This window comes from Oncorhynchus nerka, linkage group LG28, assembly GCF_034236695.1.
Source record: "Oncorhynchus nerka isolate Pitt River linkage group LG28, Oner_Uvic_2.0, whole genome shotgun sequence".
In the NCBI taxonomy this organism is placed as follows: domain Eukaryota; kingdom Metazoa; phylum Chordata; class Actinopteri; order Salmoniformes; family Salmonidae; genus Oncorhynchus; species Oncorhynchus nerka.
In genome coordinates this window covers 54,933,288-54,955,872 of record NC_088423.1, presented here as the reverse complement: position 1 = coordinate 54,955,872, position 22,585 = coordinate 54,933,288, and the positions used below count along the sequence as shown (strand labels likewise).

General features: G+C 42.1%; 1 protein-coding gene and 2 non-coding genes across 7 annotated transcripts in view; all 3 read right to left on the bottom strand.

Moving 5' to 3' along the window:
- Positions 1-6,489: 6,489 nt before the first annotated feature.
- The window catches only part of LOC115102809 (bifunctional glutamate/proline--tRNA ligase-like), a 61,606-nt gene continuing 45,510 nt past the window's right edge, over positions 6,490-22,585 (bottom strand). For 2 of the 5 annotated variants that reach the window (XM_065012886.1, XM_029623119.2), the window contains exons 28-34: positions 16,863-17,018; positions 13,189-13,386; positions 12,853-13,026; positions 12,284-12,444; positions 10,802-10,880; positions 10,398-10,462; positions 6,490-8,627 (exon numbers count right to left, since the gene is read on the bottom strand). In XM_065012886.1, the coding sequence (XP_064868958.1) occupies positions 8,477-8,627; positions 10,398-10,462; positions 10,802-10,880; positions 12,284-12,444; positions 12,853-13,026; positions 13,189-13,386; positions 16,863-17,018 (984 nt within the window). In that variant the 3' untranslated portion in view covers positions 6,490-8,476. Of the gene's footprint in view, positions 8,628-10,397; positions 10,463-10,801; positions 10,881-12,208; positions 12,445-12,852; positions 13,027-13,188; positions 13,387-16,862; positions 17,019-17,714; positions 19,027-21,744; positions 22,203-22,585 lie in introns of those variants that run through there. The other 3 variants (XR_010461710.1, XR_010461712.1, XR_010461711.1) reach the window with 3 other exon arrangements.
- On the bottom strand, positions 12,593-12,727 carry LOC115103416 (small nucleolar RNA SNORA5). The gene has a single exon (XR_003859596.1). It is a non-coding gene; the product is annotated as a small nucleolar RNA SNORA5 (small nucleolar RNA).
- On the bottom strand, positions 22,399-22,533 carry LOC115103415 (small nucleolar RNA SNORA5). Its single transcript, XR_003859595.1, has one exon. It is a non-coding gene; the product is annotated as a small nucleolar RNA SNORA5 (small nucleolar RNA).

The following is a 22,585-nucleotide window of genomic DNA, read 5'->3' as shown; positions in this document are numbered from 1 at the left end:
TTGGAAGACCCATTTGCGACCAAATTTTAACTTCCGGACTGATGTTTTGAGATGTTGCGTCAATATATCCACATAATTTTCCCTTCTCATGATGCCTTCTATTTTGTGACGTGCACCAGTCCCTCCTGCAGCAAAGTACCCCCACAACATGATGCTGCCAACCCGTGCTTCACGGTTGGGATGGTGTTCTTCGGGCTTGCAAGCCTCCCCCTTTTTCATCCAAACATAACGATGGTCATTATGGCCAAATAGTTATATTTTTGTTTCATCAGACCAGATGTCATTTCTCCAAAAAGTATGATCTTTGTCTCCATGTGCAGTTGCAATGAGTCCAGGTGTAACAGTACTCTTCTTGCGTTGTGTACAATCAGTCATCGACACGGAACTCCAACATGTAGCACCAGTCATGTAGATTTATTCTGATAGGAACGACACAAAATTGCACGTCATGCAATGCACATCTCACCATCCAACTCTGCATTCACGCACTGTACAAAATATATGAACCCCCCCACCACAGTAAGTTGCTAGCTAGTACTGGCGGGAATTCTCTACAACAAAATGCACAACAAATATTCTCCAAAAACCGCTGCATCTTATGTGTGATGTTCGAATAACATTTACAAACAATTTGATATAAATTGTACATTTAAATCATCACTTGAGAGTATAAAAATCACTTTTGATGTACAGTGCTTTGCAACCAACAACTTACCGCTGGTTTGGTGCTTGTTCACTGGGACGATTTTAACTGGAACGAACCCCCTCGTAAGCAAGCTACGCAAACCAGCCAATAAGATGCCATGTTGAGTAGGTGAAGGCAAGACAAACTCAAACCAAAAACCCATTGGCTTAACAATAAAGTGGCAAGGGAATCACCAATATAACCCTGTTACACTGGTGAGACCAAAAACGCTGATGCGAGTGTAGAGGGAGGGCAGGTGTGAGTGATGGATGGCAGGAGCGTGTGATGCAGGGTAATCTGGCGCCCTCAAGTGCCAGGGACGAGCGGGAGCAGACGTGACACTGTCAACTTAGTGTATTTAAACTTCTGACCCACTGGAATTGTGATACAGTGAATTATAAGTTAAATAAACTGCTGTAAACAATTGTTGGAAAAAGTACTTGTGTCATGCACAAAGCAGATGTCCTAACCGACTTGCCAAAACTATAGTTTGTTAACAAGAAATGTGTGGAATGGTTGAAAAACGTGTTTTAATGACTCCAACATAAGTCTATGTAAACTTCCAACTTCAACTGTAGTTTACAGCCTTTGTCAGAGCACTTTATTCTTCTGGGCTTTTGGAAAAAGATTTCCAACGCCCTCCTGTAATTGAGCTTCTTGATGGGAGGGCCGTTGATGGAGCGCTGCATGCAGGCGGCTTGATGCTCTCCCTGCAGTCTGTTCCTCAAGTCTGTTTTGACCTACAATAACAGAAAGAATAATAAGACAAGGGAGAGGGACAAAGAGGATCAACTTTCACATGTAAATGTTCTTCCTCATTTCATTGCAGATAAGTCCCTCACAATTAACAGAAGACTGGTATAGTCAGTGCGATTGATGCCGGCCTGCTAAGGCAGGGGTAGACTGCCCCCACTCATCAAACTGTGAGGGAAGCTTTGTCATTGTCGTCCCCTGGTCCAACCCCTGAAATACACGAAAAACAAAAAGATGTCCAACATTAAAGAAGAGTCAGCAGAGTGATAGTTCAACAGGGAAAAGTGTTGGGCAACACTGGCCTAAAATGTTCTCTTCAAAAGATTGTCACACTCATGCCATACCTTGAATGTTCCAACTAGCACATGTTGCTTGTAAGAGGGCCACTCTTGCAGCCTCTAGGGCTTGCAAGAAGTGGCTGGAGAGGAGGGTCAGGTTAAAGGTGATTATCCTCTCACTAGAGAACACAGGTCCCAACACACTGAAGGCCCCCAGAATCTCCAAGTGTTGGAACCTCCAGTCTAGGCTGTCCTGGAGGCCAACAAGATATGGATCCATTACCTAATTACATCAAAAGAAAGTTAGCAATAGCTGTTTGTTTTCGTTTATCCAACACACATGATGTAACATTTGCTTTCTAATGCTGTGATGAAACCAATGTTTTTACCTCCTCTCTGAACCAAACCCAGAACTGCTCCCTGGTCTTGGTCTTCTCCACCTGGCCTCTCCCTTTCTCCTTCTCCTTGATGTTGAATGCACCCAGACCCATTGGGTCATCGAGGTCCTGGTGGAGTTGGCTCAGAAATAAACACAATGCTGTAGTACAAAGTAAACATTTGTAGCCCTTAGCCTAATTAAAGGAAATTTGACTAACCATGTGGCTTATTATATAGCCACGGCTTCAGTCTGTCAATTTAAAGCCACTTAGGGTCCCATCCGGATTGCCACTGGTGAGCACTTGGCCTTACTCCTCTATCTAATCCTTATCTCTGCTCTCCTCCATCTCTCTTCCTGGCTCTATCCTTTCCTTTATTCCACTCTGCTCTCCTCTCTCATTTTCTCCTTCCATCTCCCCTCTTGGCTCCCTCTTCTCTGCCTTTCTGTCCCTCGTGCATCCATACCTCACTCCCGGGATTCTGCCTCTTCTCTGTCTTGATAAAATGACATCTTAAGCATTTAAAGAGTTAGCTAACTAAAAAAGGTTCATTTAATTCAGGCTGATTTGACGTTAGACAGCTAAGTTAACGTTACCTGATACTCTTGCCCCTGCTTTTCCTTTCTCTTTTGCTGCTGTGGCTGGAAATATTTAAACTCATCTGAGAAAAAAAAAATCTAATCGAAGACAGAAAAATGTAGCTACCTTGCTTGCACCTGATACAGTTACAAACGAACCAACTAGCTAACTTGCTTGACTAGTAACTTTAGTTAACCATGTTTCTATCTTCAACATACTTGTGGATATTGGATAGCTTATTGCCGTTACAATTGTGGCAGCAATATTATAGATCTAAAATATGTTGAGTTTTTAGGTTAAACCTAGTTTATGTAGTTAACTAGTTGGCTAGCTAACGTTAGACAAAGAAGCTAACGTACCTTTCTTGCAATTTCTCACGCAGGAGCACTGAGATGATTCAAGTGAATTGTATTGCGCACTGGTCACTCGAGCACTGGTCAATGGCGTGCCATTTCTGGCACAGGTGCATTCTGAAGTGATTCAAGTGAATTGTGTTTTGTATCACAGAGCGTCTGAATCAAGCACTGGTCACTGGCACGCTCTGTTTCTTGAGTTGCAGGCTGCCTGCCACAGCTCACACAGCTAAATAGCCTTCAGAACTGTGTTGAACACAGACAGATTATCTATTTCCAACAAAAGCGAATGTGCTTTACAGAACTTTATTGAAACTATGTTTGGTAGAGACAGGATATTTATTTTTGTGTGGCAGCAATGATTCTGCCGCGGCGCAGCGCCACACTTAAATGAACGCAGAGTAAACACTGATAATTAGGAAGTTAATAATTGATCAATAGTCATGTGTGATTCGGACCACGAGCGGTGGTGTTTATTTAGGAACCATGATTTGAGACGTGTCACAAGGGAGTGTATGTTATTGTTTTGTGTGCATGTTGTTTTGTTTTTGTCAAGCTTCAATACAAATCTCACCAGATTGGGTCTGCAGGATAGTGTGGATTTCTCCCTAAGTATTAGCCTCTAACTCCCTGACCCTGTATCTCTGCGGGGAGATCGCCAAGATGATAGTGAGGTATAAGACAATTTGCAAAAATGGTTTCAACTGTGTTATTCTCTTTGACATTTGTCTTCATACAAATGTCTAAGAATATTGGTAATAGTAATAATTTGTCATCCAGGCAAACTATTACTGTATTTCCTGAATCAGAAATGCCCTAAACTAAACTGTTGTTCTGGTCTGTCCTCTCTCGAGGTTATGGCGAAGGTGACCAAAGATGGTGTCAAGATGCATGGAAAGGATCATTTGACCAAGAACAGTGTGAGCCTCACCCCCTCGCTGAAGTAATGGCGACAATGGTGTTCACTATGGTCCTTCACCACTTCTGCCCGGAGACCTGAGTCCAAGCCAGCAACCTGTGCACGAACTAAGACACTACCCGAAGAAAATGAAAAAACACCAGAAGAATGAGTGCCTGGAGGGAGAGGAGTGATCAACCATGCCCGCAATTGATGTATGCTTGTCCAAAATGGTTTATTTGGTTTTCAGGTTAATTGTGGAGGTCTACACACTGCGAAATGTATAGTCATTTAGACAACAAAAAATGCATTAAGATACCGATCTGTCATTAACATGCCACTTGCAACAAAAGCTCCAGCTGATGTCAATGCCATAATTGAAATTGTGTAATGAAGCAAAGGTCTTAAGTTAAAACATTCTACTGCAATGGTTTTATAGGTAAGAGCTATGGAAACAATCAGAGTCTACAGATCCCTTGTCTGTATTTTAGATTGTAGAACCCAGAGTGAAGGGTTTGAAAGAATGAAGTTTTATGGTTTTATGTATTGATTTCACTTACTTTAATAGAAGCTATAATCTAATGCTTACCTTAAAATGTAACAATAATTATCAGTGATAAGAGGGAATGTGAAGGAAAATATGTTTGTGCTTTTCTAATAACCAATTCGACTGGGTTCGTGCAAGTGACTGATTCATCGTGCCTGAGAGGAATCCTCAATATTAGAATAAACAATTTGGCAGTACACCGAGAACATTGTTTTGAGAACTGAAAGGGGTGTCTCAGTTTCAAGGTCTCAGCTTGGAGAGCAGCCTTGTGAGGTATTGGTCAGTCACATGCATGAAACAAATGTTAATGAGTTTGTTGGAACCTCTCCAGCTTGCTGATAAATTATTAATTTAATATTGACTTCAGGTGTCCCTGATGGTAATTTCCACGACAAGTATCTTACCTCAAGTTTTTGTTGCATCCTTTTGTTTACTGGTGATGAATTATGCGGTTTGTTCTCGATAATTCGGTGGTTTGATACAATTCGCTTCAAGGAGGTTTTAGTATGATTCAATCTTAGCCCTGTACTGACGCTTTGCCTGTTTGATGGTTCGTCGCAGGGCATAGCAGGTTTTCTTGTAAGCTTCCGGGTTAGAGTCCCGCACCTTGAAAGTGGCAGTGCATGTAATCCATGGCTTCTGGTTGGGGTATGTACGTACAGTCGCTGTGGGGACAACGTCCTCGATGCACTTATTGATAAAGCCAGTGACTGATGTGGTGTACTCAATACCATCGGAAGAATCCCGGAACATGTTCCAGTCTGTGATAGCAAAACAGTCCAGTAGTTTAGCATCTGCTTCATCTGACCACTTTTTTTATAGACCGAGTCACTGGTGCTTCCTGCTTTAATTTTTGCTTGCAAGTAGGAATCAGGAGGATAGAGTTGTAGAGTTGCGGATTTACCAAATGGAGGGCGAGGGAGAGCTTTGTACACGCCTCTGTGTGTGGAGTACAGGTGATATAGAATTATTTTCCCTCTGGTTGAACATTTAACATGTTGATAGAAATTTGGTTTTACTGATTTAAGTTTCCCTGCATTAAAGCCTCCGGCCACTAGGAGCGCCGCCTCTGGGAAAGTGGTTTTCTGTTTGCTTATTTCCTTATACAGCTGACAGTGCGGTCTTAGTGCCAGCATCAGTCTTTGGTGGTAAATAAACAGCCACGAAAAGTCTGAATATAAAAAATAAGAAAAACTCTAGGCAAGTAGTGTGGCCTGCAATTTATCACAATATCCTCGACTTCAGGCGAGCAAAATCTAGAACCTTCCTTAGAGTTCATGCACCAGCTGTTTACAAATATACACAGACCACCCCCCTTGTCTTACCGGAGTGTGCTGTTCTATCTTGCCGGTGCAGCGTATATCATGCTAGCTGAACATCCATGTCGTCATTCAGCCACGATTCCGTGAAACATAGGATATTACAGTTTTTGATGTCCCGTTGGTAGGATATTCGTGATCGTGCCTCGTCTAATTTATTGTCCAATGATTGCACGTTGGCGAGTAGTATTGACGGTAAAGGCAGCTTTCCCAGTCGCCTTGCATCCGTCCTGACCAGGCATCCGGCTCTTTGTCCTCTGAACCTGCGTCGCTTCCTCTTGCAAATAGCGGGGATGTCGGCCCTGTGGGGTGTTTGGAGAATGCCTTGTGCGTCGTCCTTGTTGTAGAAAAGTCTTTGGCTAATCCAAGGTGAGTAATCGCTGTCCTAATATCCAGCTCTTTTTCGCAGTAAGATATAGTTGCAGAAACATTATGTACAAAATAAGTTACAAATAACACGAAAAAAACATAATAGCACAATTGGTTGGGCGCCCGTAAAACTGCTGCCATTTCGTCCGGCGCCATTTTACATGATCTCTGGGAAAGTGGAGTTTCACTTTTCCACACTGACCATAGAACAATGATGTGCACCTGTTTGGACAAGAATCCACACATTTTCATATAAAGTGACCATAATTTACAGATAAAGAAGCACTCAAATGATAACGCATCTCCCCAACAGAAATCACCTGAAACTATACAGTGGAAATTCCCTTTATTATTATAGACAAGTTCCACAATTGCATGAGTTGGAGTAAATCAAAGATTACAGTACAGGTATGTCATAGTACATATTCCAATAGAATGAGGATGCTAGTATGGACATGAACCTTCTTATGGTGGAACAAAGGTCAGCCATTTTGGTCAGGGAGGTGGTCAACCATGGTTCGCCAGTGCTGTGATAGTGTAAAATAATGAATTTGAAGAATGTATCTGCACTGTATGTTTGTTAGGTAGCCAGCTTCAGAGGAATGATTCAATACATTTTTCAAATTAACTGCCAATATGACAACATTCCATTCAAACAATGCCATCAATCCACAGCATGTCTCAAATCAGTTGATGATAGTACTTAAACAAAGTTGTAAATGCAACAAGTATTGACATTGTATCATATAATAAACACTCACAGCTTTCCAAGAAAACAAAAATGCAGACATTTATGGTCTTTTTCCATATATATTATAGAGCAGGGCTCGCCAACCATGTTTCCGGAGCGCTACTGTCCAGTAGGTTTTCACTCCAACCCTAATCTAGCGCAACTGATTCAAATAATTAGCTGGTTGATAAGCTGAATCCTTTTAGTTACAACTGGGGTTGGAGCAAAAACCTACAGGAGGGTGGCTCTCCAGGAATAGTTGGACAGCCCTGTTTTTAGAGGCTATTTATACACAGCATTCACAATAAACCCGTATAAAAACTATACTTATAATTATATTACAATATTTTAAGTTCACAATTCTAATACACAATTTCTGAAATCAAATGCCTTACTTTTATTTTCCTGCATAAGAAAAATCAGGATTATGCCTCTACTGCCATCAATTTCAATTAGACTGGTTTGGATTTCTCCCTGACCAATATAGATGGGGTAAAGAGGTCAATGGAACGCAGACCGTGGGGGAGCACCTTCAAATCTGATCGAACAAAGTGGATATTCATCAAATCCCTCATTATTGATGTATTGTAGCAGGCCCACAATGTGGTTACGAAAAGGCAGATTTGGATATATTTGGATGTTTACGCTGCATAACATTTAGAAGTAGTTCCTTTTCAGGTTTAGAAGAAGTAACTGCTAAATGCTACCTCCCGTTCGTATAAGCTGGTAGCACAGCTAGCATAGAGAAATCGGTGGTGGTAGTCAATTGTTTTTAACTGAAATCCAGTTGATTATTAATATTTGTTTTACCTCAACAGTGTGAAATACACAATAGCAGCCTAAAAGAAGGAACATTTTGCTGGGGGGCAATGAGAAGAGTTGGGATCTTTTCCCTACGCATTTCCATTGTTTTGGTTGAGATCCATTGACCTCATTACTGCTTCTATGGCTGCTATTTTAACCACATTCTGGAGCTTTGAGGGCTGTTTATGACATAGATCCTATTAAATTACTAGAGGGGCTATGAGTATTCCTATGAGTTGGTACACCGGAATAACGAGTCGAAAATCTCCAGGAAACAACCCTCACCACTCCCAATTGCTATGACAGAGAGGGGTCAATGTCAGTTCAGTTAGTGGGGAGGTACTAAAACATCTTGCCTGAGTACAAGGACATCTTTTATACCTGTAAAAGGTCCTGAGATAAGTTAGGGTGGGAGGGAGAAAGGGACAAGACTGTCACCCGGTAAAAAAAAACATGCTTTTTGTGTTACATTTGGGGCAAGTGGGGAGATAATAGTTGATTACGGAGAGTGCCTTTCTTTAGTCACTTTCAAGGGGTTGGGCCACCATTGCAACATGGTTAAGGGCTGAAAGAAAGGGAACACACTATGGGGTGTTGACTCGGTATATCTCAATAGTCTGAAGTGACTTCATCTCTGCTCATTCAAAAGAGCATGATAGGGGGAAACACTCAGAGAATTTCTTGGTTTTCAACAATCTTGTTCTTCACATTTCCCAGACAAAGGAGAAGTGACGAGGAGAGGAAGCCATTTCAGACGATTGAGATACACCCTTCAGGTGTGTATTTAGTAGCTACGGCCAAACAGAGTGTAGTACTGGGCGGCCTCCTTGCCGCTGACGCACATCTGGCCCGGCTGCAGGGGCTTGAGGGGCTTGAAGGGGATACACAGGCTCTTTGCACCCATGGAGGGGGCACCGGGCTCCTGATCCTGGTCCCTGGAGAGGGGGGACAAAGAGACAGGATAGGGAGTTGACAGATGTATTGAGCTTCATTCTACATTTGCTAACACTTCACTAAGAGACGATAATGCATATTGATGCGATTATAAAGAATTGCAAGACTTGTTATACACATGTACAGCGAGGAGAACAAGTATATGATAACCTGCAAAATCAGCAGTGTTTCCTATTTACAAAGCATGTAGAGGTCTGTAATTTTTTATCATAGGTAAACTTCAACTGTGAGAGACGGAATCTAAAACAAAAATCCAGAAAATCACATTGTATGATTTTTAAGTAATTAATTTGCATTTTATTGCATGACATAAGTATTTGATCACCTACCAACCAGTAAGAATTCTGGCTCTCACAGACCTGTTAGTTTTTCTTTAAGAAGCCCCCTGTTCTCCACTCATTACCTGTATTAACTGCACCTGTTTGAACTCATTACCTGTATTAAAGACACCTGTCCACACACTCAATCAAACAGACTCCAGCCTCTCCACAATGGCCAAGACCAGAGAGCTGTGTAAGGACATCAGGGATAAAATTGTAGACCTGCACAAGGCTGGGATGGGCTACAGGACAATAGGCAAGCAGCTTGGTGAGAAGGCAACAACTGTTGGCGCAATTATTAGAAAATGTAAGTAGTTCAAGATGACGGTCAATCACCCTCGGTCTGGGGCTCCATGCAAGATCTCACCTCGTGGGGCATCAATGATCTTGAACTACACGGCAGGACCTGGTCAATGACCTGAAGAGAGCTGGGTCTCAGCTCCAGACCACAGTCTCAAAGAAAACCATTAGTAACACACTACGCCGTCATGGATTAAAATCCTGCAGCGCACGCAATGTCCCCCTGCTCAAGCCAGCGCATGTCCAGGCCCATCTGAAGTTTGCCAATGACCATCTGGATGATCCAGAGGAGGAATGGGAGAAGGTCATGTGGTCTGATGAGACAAAAATAGAGCTTTTTGGTCTAAACGCCACTCGCCGTGTTTGGAGGAAGAAGGATGAGTACAACCCCAAAAACACCATCCCAACTGTGAAGCATGGAGGTGAAAACATCATTCTTTGGGGATGCTTTTCTGCAAAGGGGACAGGACGACTGCACCGTATTGAGGGGAGGAGGGATGGGGCCATGTATCGCGAGATCTTGGCCAACAACCTCCTTCCCTCAGTAAGAGCATTGAAGATGGGTCGTGGCTGGGTCTTCCAGCATGACAACAACCCGAAACACACAGCCAGGGCAACTAAGGAGTGGCTCTGTAAGAAGCGTCAAGGTCCTGGAGTGGCCTAGCCAGTCTCCAGACCTGAACCCAATAGAACATCTTTGGAGGGAGCTGAAAGTCCGTATTGCCCAGCGACAGCCCCGAAACCTGAAGGACCTGGAGAAGATCCGTATGGAGGAGTGGGCCAAAATCCCTGCTGCAGTGTGTGCAAACCTGGTCAAGAACTACAGGAAACGTATGATCTCTGTAATTGCAAACAAAGGTTTCTGTACCAAATATTAAGTTCTGCTTTTCTGATGTATCAAATACTTATGTCATGCAATAAAATGCAAATTCATTACTTGAAAATCATACAATGTGATTTTCTGGGTTTTTGTTTTACATTCATCTCTCACAGTTGAAGTGTACCTATGATAAAAATTACAGACTTCTACATGCTTTGTAAGTAGGAAAACCTGCAAAATCGTCAGTGTATCAAATATTTGTTCTCCCCAATGTACGTATATATGCATCACGGTCATTGAGAGATACGTACTTGGCAGTGGTCTTCTTGATCCAGTCTTCACACTCGATTTCTCCACAGAAGGGGATCTGGACAATCTGTGGACATCCCCCCCCAAAAAATAAAAATGGTCAGTGTGTTTGTATTAGTGAAGAAAACTGACAGGAGTGGGACTGCCCCTACTTTATATATTTTTTCCCCCACTCCTGTCAGTTTTCTTTAGCTTTATTGAAGAGATAGTACAATGTGAAATGTAAATGTAAATGATATACAGGGAAGGGTGAGTCAAAGGGCAGTGGGCCGGATACGAACCTATGAAGACTCTGGCTTACATGTGTTCCGGGGTGAGCGGCTGTAACCGCTGTACCACACAGGCCATGAAGACTTCATCTCTGATGTAGGTTCAACATATATAACAGATAAACAGTGTAACTCACCATGCCCTGGTCCAGGTCTTTCTGGAACTGTTCCATAGAGTCTGCTACCACCATGTGCTTGTTCAAATCGTCTGATGCCCTGCGACACAGAAATATTTGATATTAGTCCAGTATTCGACAGGTCACACGTGTGTGTGTGTGTGTGTGTGTGGTGTACATTAGCCCCAGTGCAGTAGCTGAGAGAGATACACAGAGACCGAGAGAGACGCACATAAAGAGCGCAAAACAGAGAGCATGTACAGTCGTGGCCAAAAGTTGAGAATGACACATTAATTTCCACAAAGTTTGCTGCTTCAGTGTCTTTAGATATTTTTGTCAGATGTTACTATGAAATACTGAAGAATAATTACAGGCATTTCATAAGTGCCAAAGGCTTTTATTGCCAATTACATGAAGTTGAAGCAAAGAGTCAATATTTGCAGTGTTGACCCTTCATTTTCAAGACCTCTGCAATCCACCCTGGCATGCTGTCAATTAACTTCTGGGCCACATTGACTGATGGCAGCCCATTCTTGCATAATCAATGCTTGGAGATTGTCAGAATTTGTGGGGTTTTGTTTGTCCACCCGCATCTTGAGGAATGACCACAAGTTCTCAATGGGATTAAGGTCTGGTGAGTTTCCTGGCCATGGACCCAAAATATCGATGTTTTGTTCCCCGAGCCACTTAGTTATCACTTTTGCCTTATGGTAAGGTGGTCCATCATTCTGGAAAAGGCATTGCTGAAAAGGCATCTTCACAAGGTCCTTTGCTGTTGTTCTGGGATGGATTTCCACTTTTCACACCAAAGTACGTCCATCTCTAGGAAACAGAACGCGTCTCCTTCCTGAGCGGTATGACAGCTGCGTGGTCCCATGGTGTTTGTACTTGTGTACTATTGTTTGTACAGATGAACGTGGTACCTTCAGGGATTAGGAAATTGCTCCCAAGGATGAACCAGACTTGGAGGTCTACAATTTTTTTCCCTGAGGTCTTGGCTGATTTCTTTTGATTTTCCCATGATGTCGAGCAAAGAGGTACTGAGTTTGAAGGTAGACCTTGAAATACATTCTCAGGTACACCTCCAATTGACTCAAATGATGTCAATTAGCCTATCAGAATTTTCCAAGCTGTTTAAAGGCACAGTCAACTTCTGACCCACTGGAATTGTGATTACAGTGAATTATAAGTGAAATAATCTGTATGTAAACAATTGTTGGAAAAATGACTTGTGTCGTGCACAAAGTAGATGTCCTAACAGACTTGCCAAAACTATAGTTTTTTAACAAGAAATTTGTGGAGTTGTTGAAAACGAGTTTTAATGACTCCAATCTAAGTGTATGTATACTTCTGACTTCAACTGTATGTGTGTGAAGCATGTGTATATGCTGATAATTCTTATAACGTGTGTGTGTGTGTGTGTGTTACCTAGAGGTTGGCCTTGATTTTCGAAAGTGTGCGTCTCCACACTTGTACGAGTGCGTGAATGTACATGCATTCTACCTCTTGAAGAGGTTGGTCTGGATGTCCTCCAGTAGCTGTGTGAGCCTCTTCTCTGTGTCGGCCTCGGGTAGGGTGATCTTCTCCCCCGTGTCTCTCCTCACGGCCACACACTGACCCTGCTTCAGGTCCTTAGGACCCACTTCCAGACGAATGGGCACACCCTTAGAGGGATGGATGGAGAGAGGGAGGGGAATAGAGAGAACAAGAGGGAATGAGCAAGAGAAAAAGAGACGGAAATAGAGTGAGACCTTTCCCTTTGATTAGACACTTGATATTGGACTGATGAGAAGTTCATCCCTGAAATCATCTAATTGTCAGTAGTACAAATGTATCCACAGGATCCATGGAGATGGGACAGGAGGCCCATGGACTACAGGTTCACGGTGGCAGTCATTTCGGCCAGTGCGGTCCATTGTAGAGGAGGCACTGAATGACAAGGCTACAAACACCTAAAAGGGGATTTCTTTTTTTGTGTACGACCCCATTGGGAATCGAACCCACGACCCTGGCGTTGCTAGAGCCACGCTCTTACAAAGTGACCCAAACATGGCCAGGAGTTGTGGTTTTACCTTGAGCTCCCAGTGGTTGAACTTCCAGCCAGGGGAGTAGTTTTCTCTGAGGTCTGCCTTGACTCGGATCTCTCCCCTCTGCAGCCGAGCCAGGTACTTGGAACACTGGGCCAAGAGAACCTCTTTCTCAGCCTCGGGCAGGGAGGCCGTGATACCACATGGGATGATGATCACCTGGGTGAGAAGAGGAGCAGGAAAAGATGCAGAGTTAAATCAATTTGAATTGGCACTGAATCAACTTGACTCATTCTTATAAGGGTTGTTTTACAAATCTAAATGATTTACCTTTTTCCATCATTGTAAATAAGAATTTCCTGGTAAAATAAAAAAACATACCTGGAGACATGCGACTTTGGGGGGCAGCACCAGGCCCATGTTGTCACCGTGGACCATGGTGAGCACGCCGATGGTGCGGGTGGTGATGCCCCACGAGTTCTGATAGGCCAGCTGCTTTTCACCTGGCTTCTTGGGGTCCTCGAACACAATCTCAAACATCCGCGAGAAGTTCTGTCCCAAGTGATGGGACGTGGCGCCCTGAGCAGAAGAGAAACATTTAGCTTGGTTGTTTTCTTATTGTTAAAAAGCAGACCTGGGTTAAAATACGGTATAAAATCTTTCAAATATCTATTTTTTCCTTGAGCCTACCTGGAGTGGCAGGTGGGTGGTGTTTGCACTTTGGGGACTTTTCTATACATGTTCATTGCAACAGGTAAGGTCAGTCAAGCACAACTAAAGTATTTGAAATTACATTTGAACCCAGATCTGTAAAAAGGCATGCCTAAGAGATGTTTTTTCACTGTGTGCTTTAGTTCGACTGCTAAGTACTTGTTGACTCCTTTAGTCTGCTCCTAGATATTTTCCCCCTTTGGTCTGTACATGTCTGAATAAACTTGATAGGTGTAAGCACTCATGTGGAAGGCTCCAGCTATTTTAGAAGAGTTTCCTACATATTGCTTACAAGGGGCCAGGAAAAGTGGCTTTCATCCAAGGTCCTAGTTTATGTTTGGCTGTTAGAATCTAAAAAATATATAAAGATCATCTTGCTCACCCTAAATATTCTCCCTAGGCGTTTACTCCATAAAATTATAGGGAGCATATAGTGTGCAACTATCCTTATTCATGTGTGTACTACTCTGTCCTTGACTTCGGCGATGTCATTTACAAAATAGCCTCCAACACTCTACTCAGCAAATTTGATGCAGTATATCACAGTGCCATCCGTTTTGTAACCAAAGCCACATCTAATACCCACCACTGCAACCTGTATGCTCTCGTTGGCTGGCCCTCGCTTCATATTCATCACCAGACCCACTAGCTCCAGGTCATCTATAAGTTTTTGCTAGATAAAGCCCCACCTTATCTCAGCTCACTGATCACCATAGCAGCACCCACCCGTAGCACGCGCTCCAGCAGGTATATTTCACTGGTCAACCCCAAAGCAAACTCCTCCTTTGGCCGCCTTTCCTTCCAGGTCTCTGCTGCCAATGACTGGAATGAACGGCAAAAATCACTGAAGCTGGAGACCCATATCTCCCTCACTAACTATAAGCACCAGAAGTCAGAGCAGCTCACAGATGCCTGCACATAGCCCATCTGTAAATAGCCCATCCAACTACCTTATCCCCATACTGTTATTTATTTTGCTCGTTTGCACCCCACTAGCTCTACTTGCACATTCATCCTCTGCACATCTATCACTCCAGTGTTTAATTGCTATATTGTAATTATTGCACCACTACGGCCCATTCATTGCCTTACCTCCTTTATCCTACCTCATATGCACACACTGTATATAGACTGTTTGTTTATTCCATGTGTAACTCTGTTGTTTGTGTCACACTGCTTTGCTTAATCTTGGCCAAGTCGCAGTTGTAAATGAGAACTTGTTCTCAACTAGACTCCTGGTTAAATAAAGGTGAAATAAATAAAGTGTCCAGGTTAGAGTCCCACTCTTTAAAAGTGGCAGCTCTACCTTCTATCTCACTGCGGATGTTGACTGTAATCCATGGCTTCTGGTTGGGGTATGTACGTACAGTCACTGTGGGGACGACGTTGTCGATGCACTTATTAATGAAGCCAATGACAGATGTGGTGTACTCAATGCCATCGGAAGAATCCCAGGAACATATTCCAGTCTGTTCTAGCAAAACAGTCCTGTAGTTTAGCATCTGACCACTTCCGTATTGAGTGAGTCACTGTTACTTCCTGCTTTAGTTTTTGCTTGTAAGCACAAGTGAGGAGAATAGAGTTATGGTCAGATTTTCCAAATGGAGGGCGAGGGTGAGCTTTGTATGAGTCTGTGTGGAGTAAAGGTGGTCTAGAGTTTTTTTTCCCTCTGGCTACACATGTAACATGCTGGTAGAAATTAGGTGAAACAGATTTAAGTTTGCATGCATTAAAGTCCCCGGCCACTAGGAGCGCCACTTCTGGATGAGAATTTTCTTGTTTATTGCCTTATACAGCTCGTTGAGTGTGGTCTTAGTGCCAGCATAGGTTGAACGATAATGATAAAATAATTCCACTCTGAAACCTTATAACTGTATGAAATTGATTAGAATCATAAAATTATAATCTGATGTGTGTAGTTTTATCGGAATTAGGTAAAACAATGTATCTGTATAGTGGAAAAACACAGACTGTCTGAGCAAGGTGTTGCTTAGGATTTTAACTTGTGTGTGGGTGCCTAGGAAAATACCGAAGAACAATTAAAACTGTTTCTACCGACCTGGCTAGGCCTCTGAGGAACCTATGAGAGCAAAGGGAGTACTTCAAGGTTTCCCTAATCTCGAGGGAATGGAACTGTCGGCTGGGCAGGGATACACAGTGGTGAGAACTATGGAGATAAAACTCACCTACTGTTTGTGTGGAAGTATGTGCGTAGGATACATACTGTTTTTGTGGAAGTATGTGCACAGCTATGGAATGGATGTCTTTGTATAATGGACTTTAGAATGTTCTCTGAATAAACTGTACTATCTTTTTGCATAAACTGAGTCTTTGACAAATTATTATTAAACCCATGGTCTTACAGATCTCGGGGATTGGTCAGAGCTATTGATTGTCAGTTATTATCATTGGGATTGAAAATTCTCGTAACAGTTTGTTATGGTAAATAGTAGATAAACTATTGGTAAATAGTGTGGTCTACAGCTTATCACGAGACTACCTCAGGCGAGCAAAACCTTGAGACTTAATTAATATTAGATTTCATGCACCAGCTGTTATTGACAACTAGACACAGGCAGTCACCCCTTGTGTTACCGGAGGCAGCTGTATGTTGTCCATGTCGTCGTTCAGCCACGACTAAGATTTTACAGTTTTTAATGTCCCGTTGGTAGGATAGTCTTGATCGGAGCTCATCCAGTTTATTATCCAATAATTGCACGTTGGCCAAATGGACAGATGGTAGAGGTGGGGGACCCACTCACCGTCGGATTTTTACAAGGCACCCCAACCTACATCTCAGTCTCTTCTTCATGTGAATGACAGGGATTTGGGCCTTGTCCGGTGTCTATAATAAATCCTTCGCGTACGTTGTGTTAAAGAAAAAATCTTTGTCCAGTAGGAGGCGAGTAATCACTTTTGATATCCAGAAGCTCTTTTCGGTCATAAGAGAGGGTGGCAGAAACATTATGTACAAAATAAGTTACAAATGATACGAAAAAAAAACACAATATCACAATTGGTTTGGAGACGATAAAACGGCAGTCATCTCCTCTGATGCCATTATGTGCATCAAGTACGGAAAATGCAGGTAAGACATTAGGCAAAACAAAACGCATATGCATCTGGTGGACATCGGGCGTCAAAGGGCTCTAGCGTATTGTTATTCGTACACCTCCGAACGTAATTTGCAAACCAAGTGCGCACCGATTTTACATGTAGAATCGAGTAAAAAATTGTGAGTCAGACGTCTACAGTGGGTTGTCCCTAAAAACCACTACGCTGAACGATCGGCATACGAACGCTAGATCCACATTCAGTGCGATGTGTGCAAACCTCAAGAGTACCTGGATGGCTCTGCCACTGGCAGAGATGAAGGCCTCCACGGTGGTAGTGTAGTCACCTCCGGCAAACTTCTCCTTCTCAGTCTTCCTGCCCTTTACCACGGGGATGGCCATGAGCTCCTCGTACACCCGCGCATACAGGTCCAGGATCTGTAACACCTGGACACACGCACAGGAGGAGGGACAAGACAAGTCAGTTTTTATTACAAATACTAACATATTCAGAAGGCATGTAACTGGAAAATAATTCTGAAACTGGGAGGTATTAGCTACCCTAACATTAAGTTATCACTGAAATCATCCACCAACAATGTCAATCTCTGTGCAAATGGACAATAATGGTAATTGTATTAGGCCTAATTAACCCTTCACTAAACTCTGCTCTCGAACAGCAATTGTCCAATCAGAGCTTAACAACCGCAACCAACCAACCACTCGGACACGTCAGAAAAAATCCTCACGGCTTCCATGAGCTCTAATGGAGAGACGTGTAAATTGTGGAAAAAGCTTTGTGGACAACTTCATGCACAGTCGAACACAAGCAAAATAATGAAGGATGCATATATGTTTGCTCCAAGGTAAGCAACTATGTTAATCTTTTGCATAATGTGTGATATCACAATAGATAAAAAAAAAAAAAAATGTCTAGACAAAGTCGGCAACAACTTTAACATTACACAACTAAGCTAAACATTGCTAACTTAGCTAGCTTTGTTAGACTACATGTATCACAAATCTTTAGCTGGCTAATTTCGTTCCGCAATGTGTTGATGGGAATCCAAGTCTTCAGTACCCAAATCCAGCTGCTTTACTGTAATATGAGGTTTTGCCAAACCTATCATACATGACCAAATATCGACAGACACCAGGGGTCAAGTTTATCTCACATATACATAAATTATACACAACTTATATAACTCATACATAAGTTAATGTAATCACAAGTACAATGTAGGCAGCAAATGTCTGATTTACACATTTGATTCAGAAGACCAGTGAAACAATATAACCCTAACACTAAATATCTGGATGAATAACATTACATGTATCATCCCGTATCTACAGATTAAGATCTGATGTGCAACAGGGCTCTACAGTGCGGCCATTTTACTTGCATATGCGCTTAAATATTTTGCTGTGCAACCTGGAATTTTTATTTAGGAATTCCAGTGCGCTTAGCAAAAATTTAAGATTCTAGCTTCAACATCTCACATTTTTCATTGTGCTCCTAAATTTGTGCAAGCCTATTTAAAAAAAAAAAAAATGAAGGCACACGTGCTCCTTGTAAAAAAAAAAAAAGTCAGCGTAGAGCCCTGTGCAAGATGCAGCTTCCACTAACACCACAGGAGAGACAGCAACCAAATCACCAGAGGATACCGGAGATGATAGTTCAACAAAGGAGGAATTATCTGCACAGGGCCGGCAAGAAATGCTTAATTTAAAAAAAATCAGCAGTCCAGCTGGCTTTTCATGCTATCCCACTTTTCTGCATTAAAGTGGACACACTCCAGGTGAAAGTCATTTTTACACATGACAAATAAAATCACACCACGGCATCCCTGTGATTCCCATTTGTCCCATACTATGGTAGAGGAACTCATGATTAGGTTTGTAAGCATAGGTACCATCAGCTCTTTGACAGAGAGATTTACTACCAGTAAAGTTGACTTTGTTTGGGCACTTTATTTCCAGAAGCCATGGCTTGGGTTCTCATTACTCTAGACTTTCCTGTCAGGAGATGCCTAATGGAGGGAGTGGGGGTTGACAACAAAGCCACATGGGAACACTTTGTGCCCAGTGACTTCAGTATACGGTGCTGCTGTCAGCAGCTCAAACTCCAGGTCTATCGTCATCGCCTTGGTCTGCACGGTCTTCTTCCTCTGCATGCTGGTGGCAAGACTGTCAGTCTGCTACCTTGGAGCACAACCTCTTAAAAAGACGAAGTAAGTGGCTGGGAGCAGACGCCATAGCGGGTGTTGTTGCTCTGCCATCTTGTCTCTTTTTCCAGTGCTTCAGACTGGGAGATCATTATATCACTGTTGTAATATCTTATTTTCATTCAGAACTGTAGAGAAACATCTTGGTTGTTGACAGCAGAGGAAATGTTGGGAACTCATCCATAGGGTTGGAGGAGGATGGTGGTGGTGCTGTTCTCCAATAGTGGGAGCTGCAAAAGAACAGAGGAAAAACAGCTTTTACAAAGCACCAACTTGTTTAAATCATGTATGGTAGAAATTCAATTTTTTTCATTGTGTATTTTGTGTTTCCAGAGTACATAGAGGAGCATCCCCAGTTGGAAGAAGAAAAGGAAGGGATGAGCTTAAAGATTCTACTAGCTCAAAAGTATGAGGAAATGGACTAGTATTAAGAAAAAAAAATCCATGCTCTTCAGGAAACTCAAACCCCTAACCGGTTAACGCCAGAGTCAGTAAATAACAGCAGTGTCCCCCCAACTTCTTCCAATACTGCACTGGGTTTACTTATGGTCAGTTTAATAACTTGTGCACATTTTTCACATTACCAAATCAGAAACATATCCCCACAGACAGCTATCCCCTTGACATACAAGAGTAGATCGGCAGATGCAGTTTCTGCTTGTGCCGATGAAACTTAAGACAATTTTGACCTGAACGATCTTGGCTTGTACATTTCATATGGATTTACAAAGTGTTAGCACTTTATTCAATGGACTTTATTTTGGACAGGCTCAGTTGTCTGTATGGCCTCACAAGGACAACATCACAGAAAACATGCCAGACAACTACAGGAGAGATTTTCCAACGACCTTTGCAATACTAGATTGCACTGAGTTAAAGATGGAGAAACCAAGCTCATTGCTCCTGCAAAGTAGGCTTGGGTGTAGATATACCAGGGTATTTGGAAATAACCATGGTATGGTTTTTCAATACATTTCAAACTATTTATTTGAAGTTTATATACATTTTAATATTTGTAGATACTTTCAGTAAATATCTGCAGTGAACTTGTTTAACTCTTAACGTATTGCACAACATTGTATTCTTTCACCAGTCACATAATTTTTCATTATGAAGCTTACCAGTAGTCCCCAGTCACATGGTGTTTGTTTACAAGCATACAACTAGGAGACTGGAGCCTTGTGAGTCACTCACTGTTGTGCAGCATGTACCAGGTGATCTAATTACAGCATGGAATTCACAACTAAATGTTTGCCAGCTAGTTAGATATCTTATAACTAAGTTAACTGTATAACATGTGCTAAATGCTTAGCAGTTGTGCATTTGGTTTGTCAATTTATTACCTAGTTAGCCATCTAGCTAAGCAGTTAGCCTCTTCAGAAAAAGAGAAAGCTTTCCTTGGTAACAGCAGAGAATCCCCTCCTGGATCAAGAGCCTTGCCGTCTAATATTTATTTTGTGCGTGCAGCAAACTGTTAGTAAAATTTCTTTGTTACTTGTATAACTTTGAGCTGGGTTTCCTGTCCTGCAGTATCCTGTCCCGCAATACTTCAGGACTGTACAAAAAGTTTACAATGAGCTCGTTGGCATTGTTTAAGGGATTTTACATGTATTTGTTAACATAGCTAACCTTCGGATTACTGACTCAGTGGAGGTTGAAAACTTCAAAGCCAAACTTATTCCATCTACAAGTCTATCAACACACAGAAGTCTCTTGATAGTATGTGACCAAAGTCTCTTGATAGTATGTGACTGATGTGGCTCATTTATGTTTGCATTCACCCTTTAAAATACTTCTCTCTCAGAAATGGATCCTGTGTAAACAGTAACATCACAGAGCTACTGCAAAATTTGCTTCAATGTGGCTACCTTAAGAGAGGTGATGGGCCTATGGCAGACGAGGGGTTTCTCAATGAGTGTTTACATGCACAGTGATAATTCGATATTAAACTGACTATGGAAGCAGGCAGATTATGCAATAGTCATGTAAACATCTTACTCTGCTTATCTTGAATTGTCTTAAGGTACAAATCTAAGTAAGCATACGCTGATTAAAACACCTGTTTTCTGAGCCCTCTTTAGAATGATTCGGACATGTAAATAGTTTAAGTGGGCGTTCCAGTGGTGGGTTTGATCTGCGCATTTGCTAGCACCAGCCGAGCCAGCCTCCCTCTTTAGTGTGACTGAAGTGAGTTCGGAACGAATGCATCTTAGAAGTAGTTTAAACAAACTTCATATGTCCAAACAGAATCCAATATGCTTCCCAAAAATAACATGGTGGAATGTTTATGTTGGTTGCCAATTGTCTGCATTTATCAGAGTGCCATCAGGTAGCCTGATTTCAGAGTTATTAGGGAAATCGTTCTTCTTGAAAAGAATGTTAACACTTTAATCAAACTATTATATAAATCTGACTATCCACAATAATCATATTATGTGCATGTAACTGAGAAAGACAGAGGAAATTGGCCTTAGACTGAACATTCCTCCCTACAAATACCGAGATGACAAACATTTTGAAACATAAGGTGCACGTGGAAAGGGAAATAGCCAAAATTAAGAAGTTTAAAGTAGTATCATGTAAGATCCCCAATTCCAGATGAGGAAACATAAAACAAGATATGCTTTGTGGTTAGTATGCTGTCCAACTTCCAGCTACACATTCATCAGTAAATGTAAATCTGTTCACTTTGACACTGTCCTAGGAACATAAGCATGCAAACATGAAGGTGAAAACATGACATCCGTTTATGCATACCCTACTGTTTCTGCTGCACACCATAGATTTGTGCCAATACAGTAAGTACCTGCCCACGTCTAACATGGGTTTCTTTGATATGTAGCTAACAGTGAAAGATAATGGACTTGCCTAGGTTATAATACCCTCTTGGTTGGATTGATTACAACATGCATTAGAGATTGTAAACAAGACATTCACGTGTAGCTCACCTATCAGTTGTAACTGCAGTAGACTGGTCTTCTTTTCCGACTCACTTTTGCCTTTGCCACCCCGACCGCTGTAATAGGCTTCAATAGGAATCAATCTTCTTGTCTCTTGACTTATGCAACTGTTGTGGCAAGCTTGTAGTGGAAATTTTATCTGGTGCTCTCCAGAGGTCCAAGGTGTGGATCAGCCCAACAACATGCAGTAACCTGTGGAGCTAGCATAGAACAGTATATTTGTTGAAGCGAGGGCGTTGGTTGTTTACGTTAGCATAACAGCTAGCTGCATTTGTATGAGTTTGGTTTTTAAATGATTGTGAGACCTACCCTGCAGTTTAGGAACAATGTTGCTCCTTTGTCATCAGCCTCTGCCTCGATGATCAGCTACTGGTGTTTCTCCCTCTTACACTGGGACCTGTAGACTTTGCCTCTATCCTAGTCCTCTTGCTTGCTGTGTTAAGCTCCTGCATAATTATTTCGTGAATACAGCCTTCAAAAGGCATACTGAGGATCCTTTAGTTTGCTCCAATCTGATATAAGTGATGGTTGTCTCCAAAAGTAACTTAGTACTTGGGGAGTTCCCTTAGCGTTATTACTATGCGCTTTTCCATTTTCACAGGAAAATAAAAGGCAAAGCTTGTCAGAGTTAGCAACAGTAACCAAGGTGTAGTACAAATTTATCCCCAGAATCCATGGAAAAGAGATCCAGGGCCCATGGACTACAAGTTCACAGTGGCAGCCATTTTGGTCAGGGCGGTCCATTGTCAAGGAAACACTGAATTTGACAAGACTGCAAACTTTCAAATATATGCGTCTAAATCCAACTTACACAAAAAAAAACTATGTT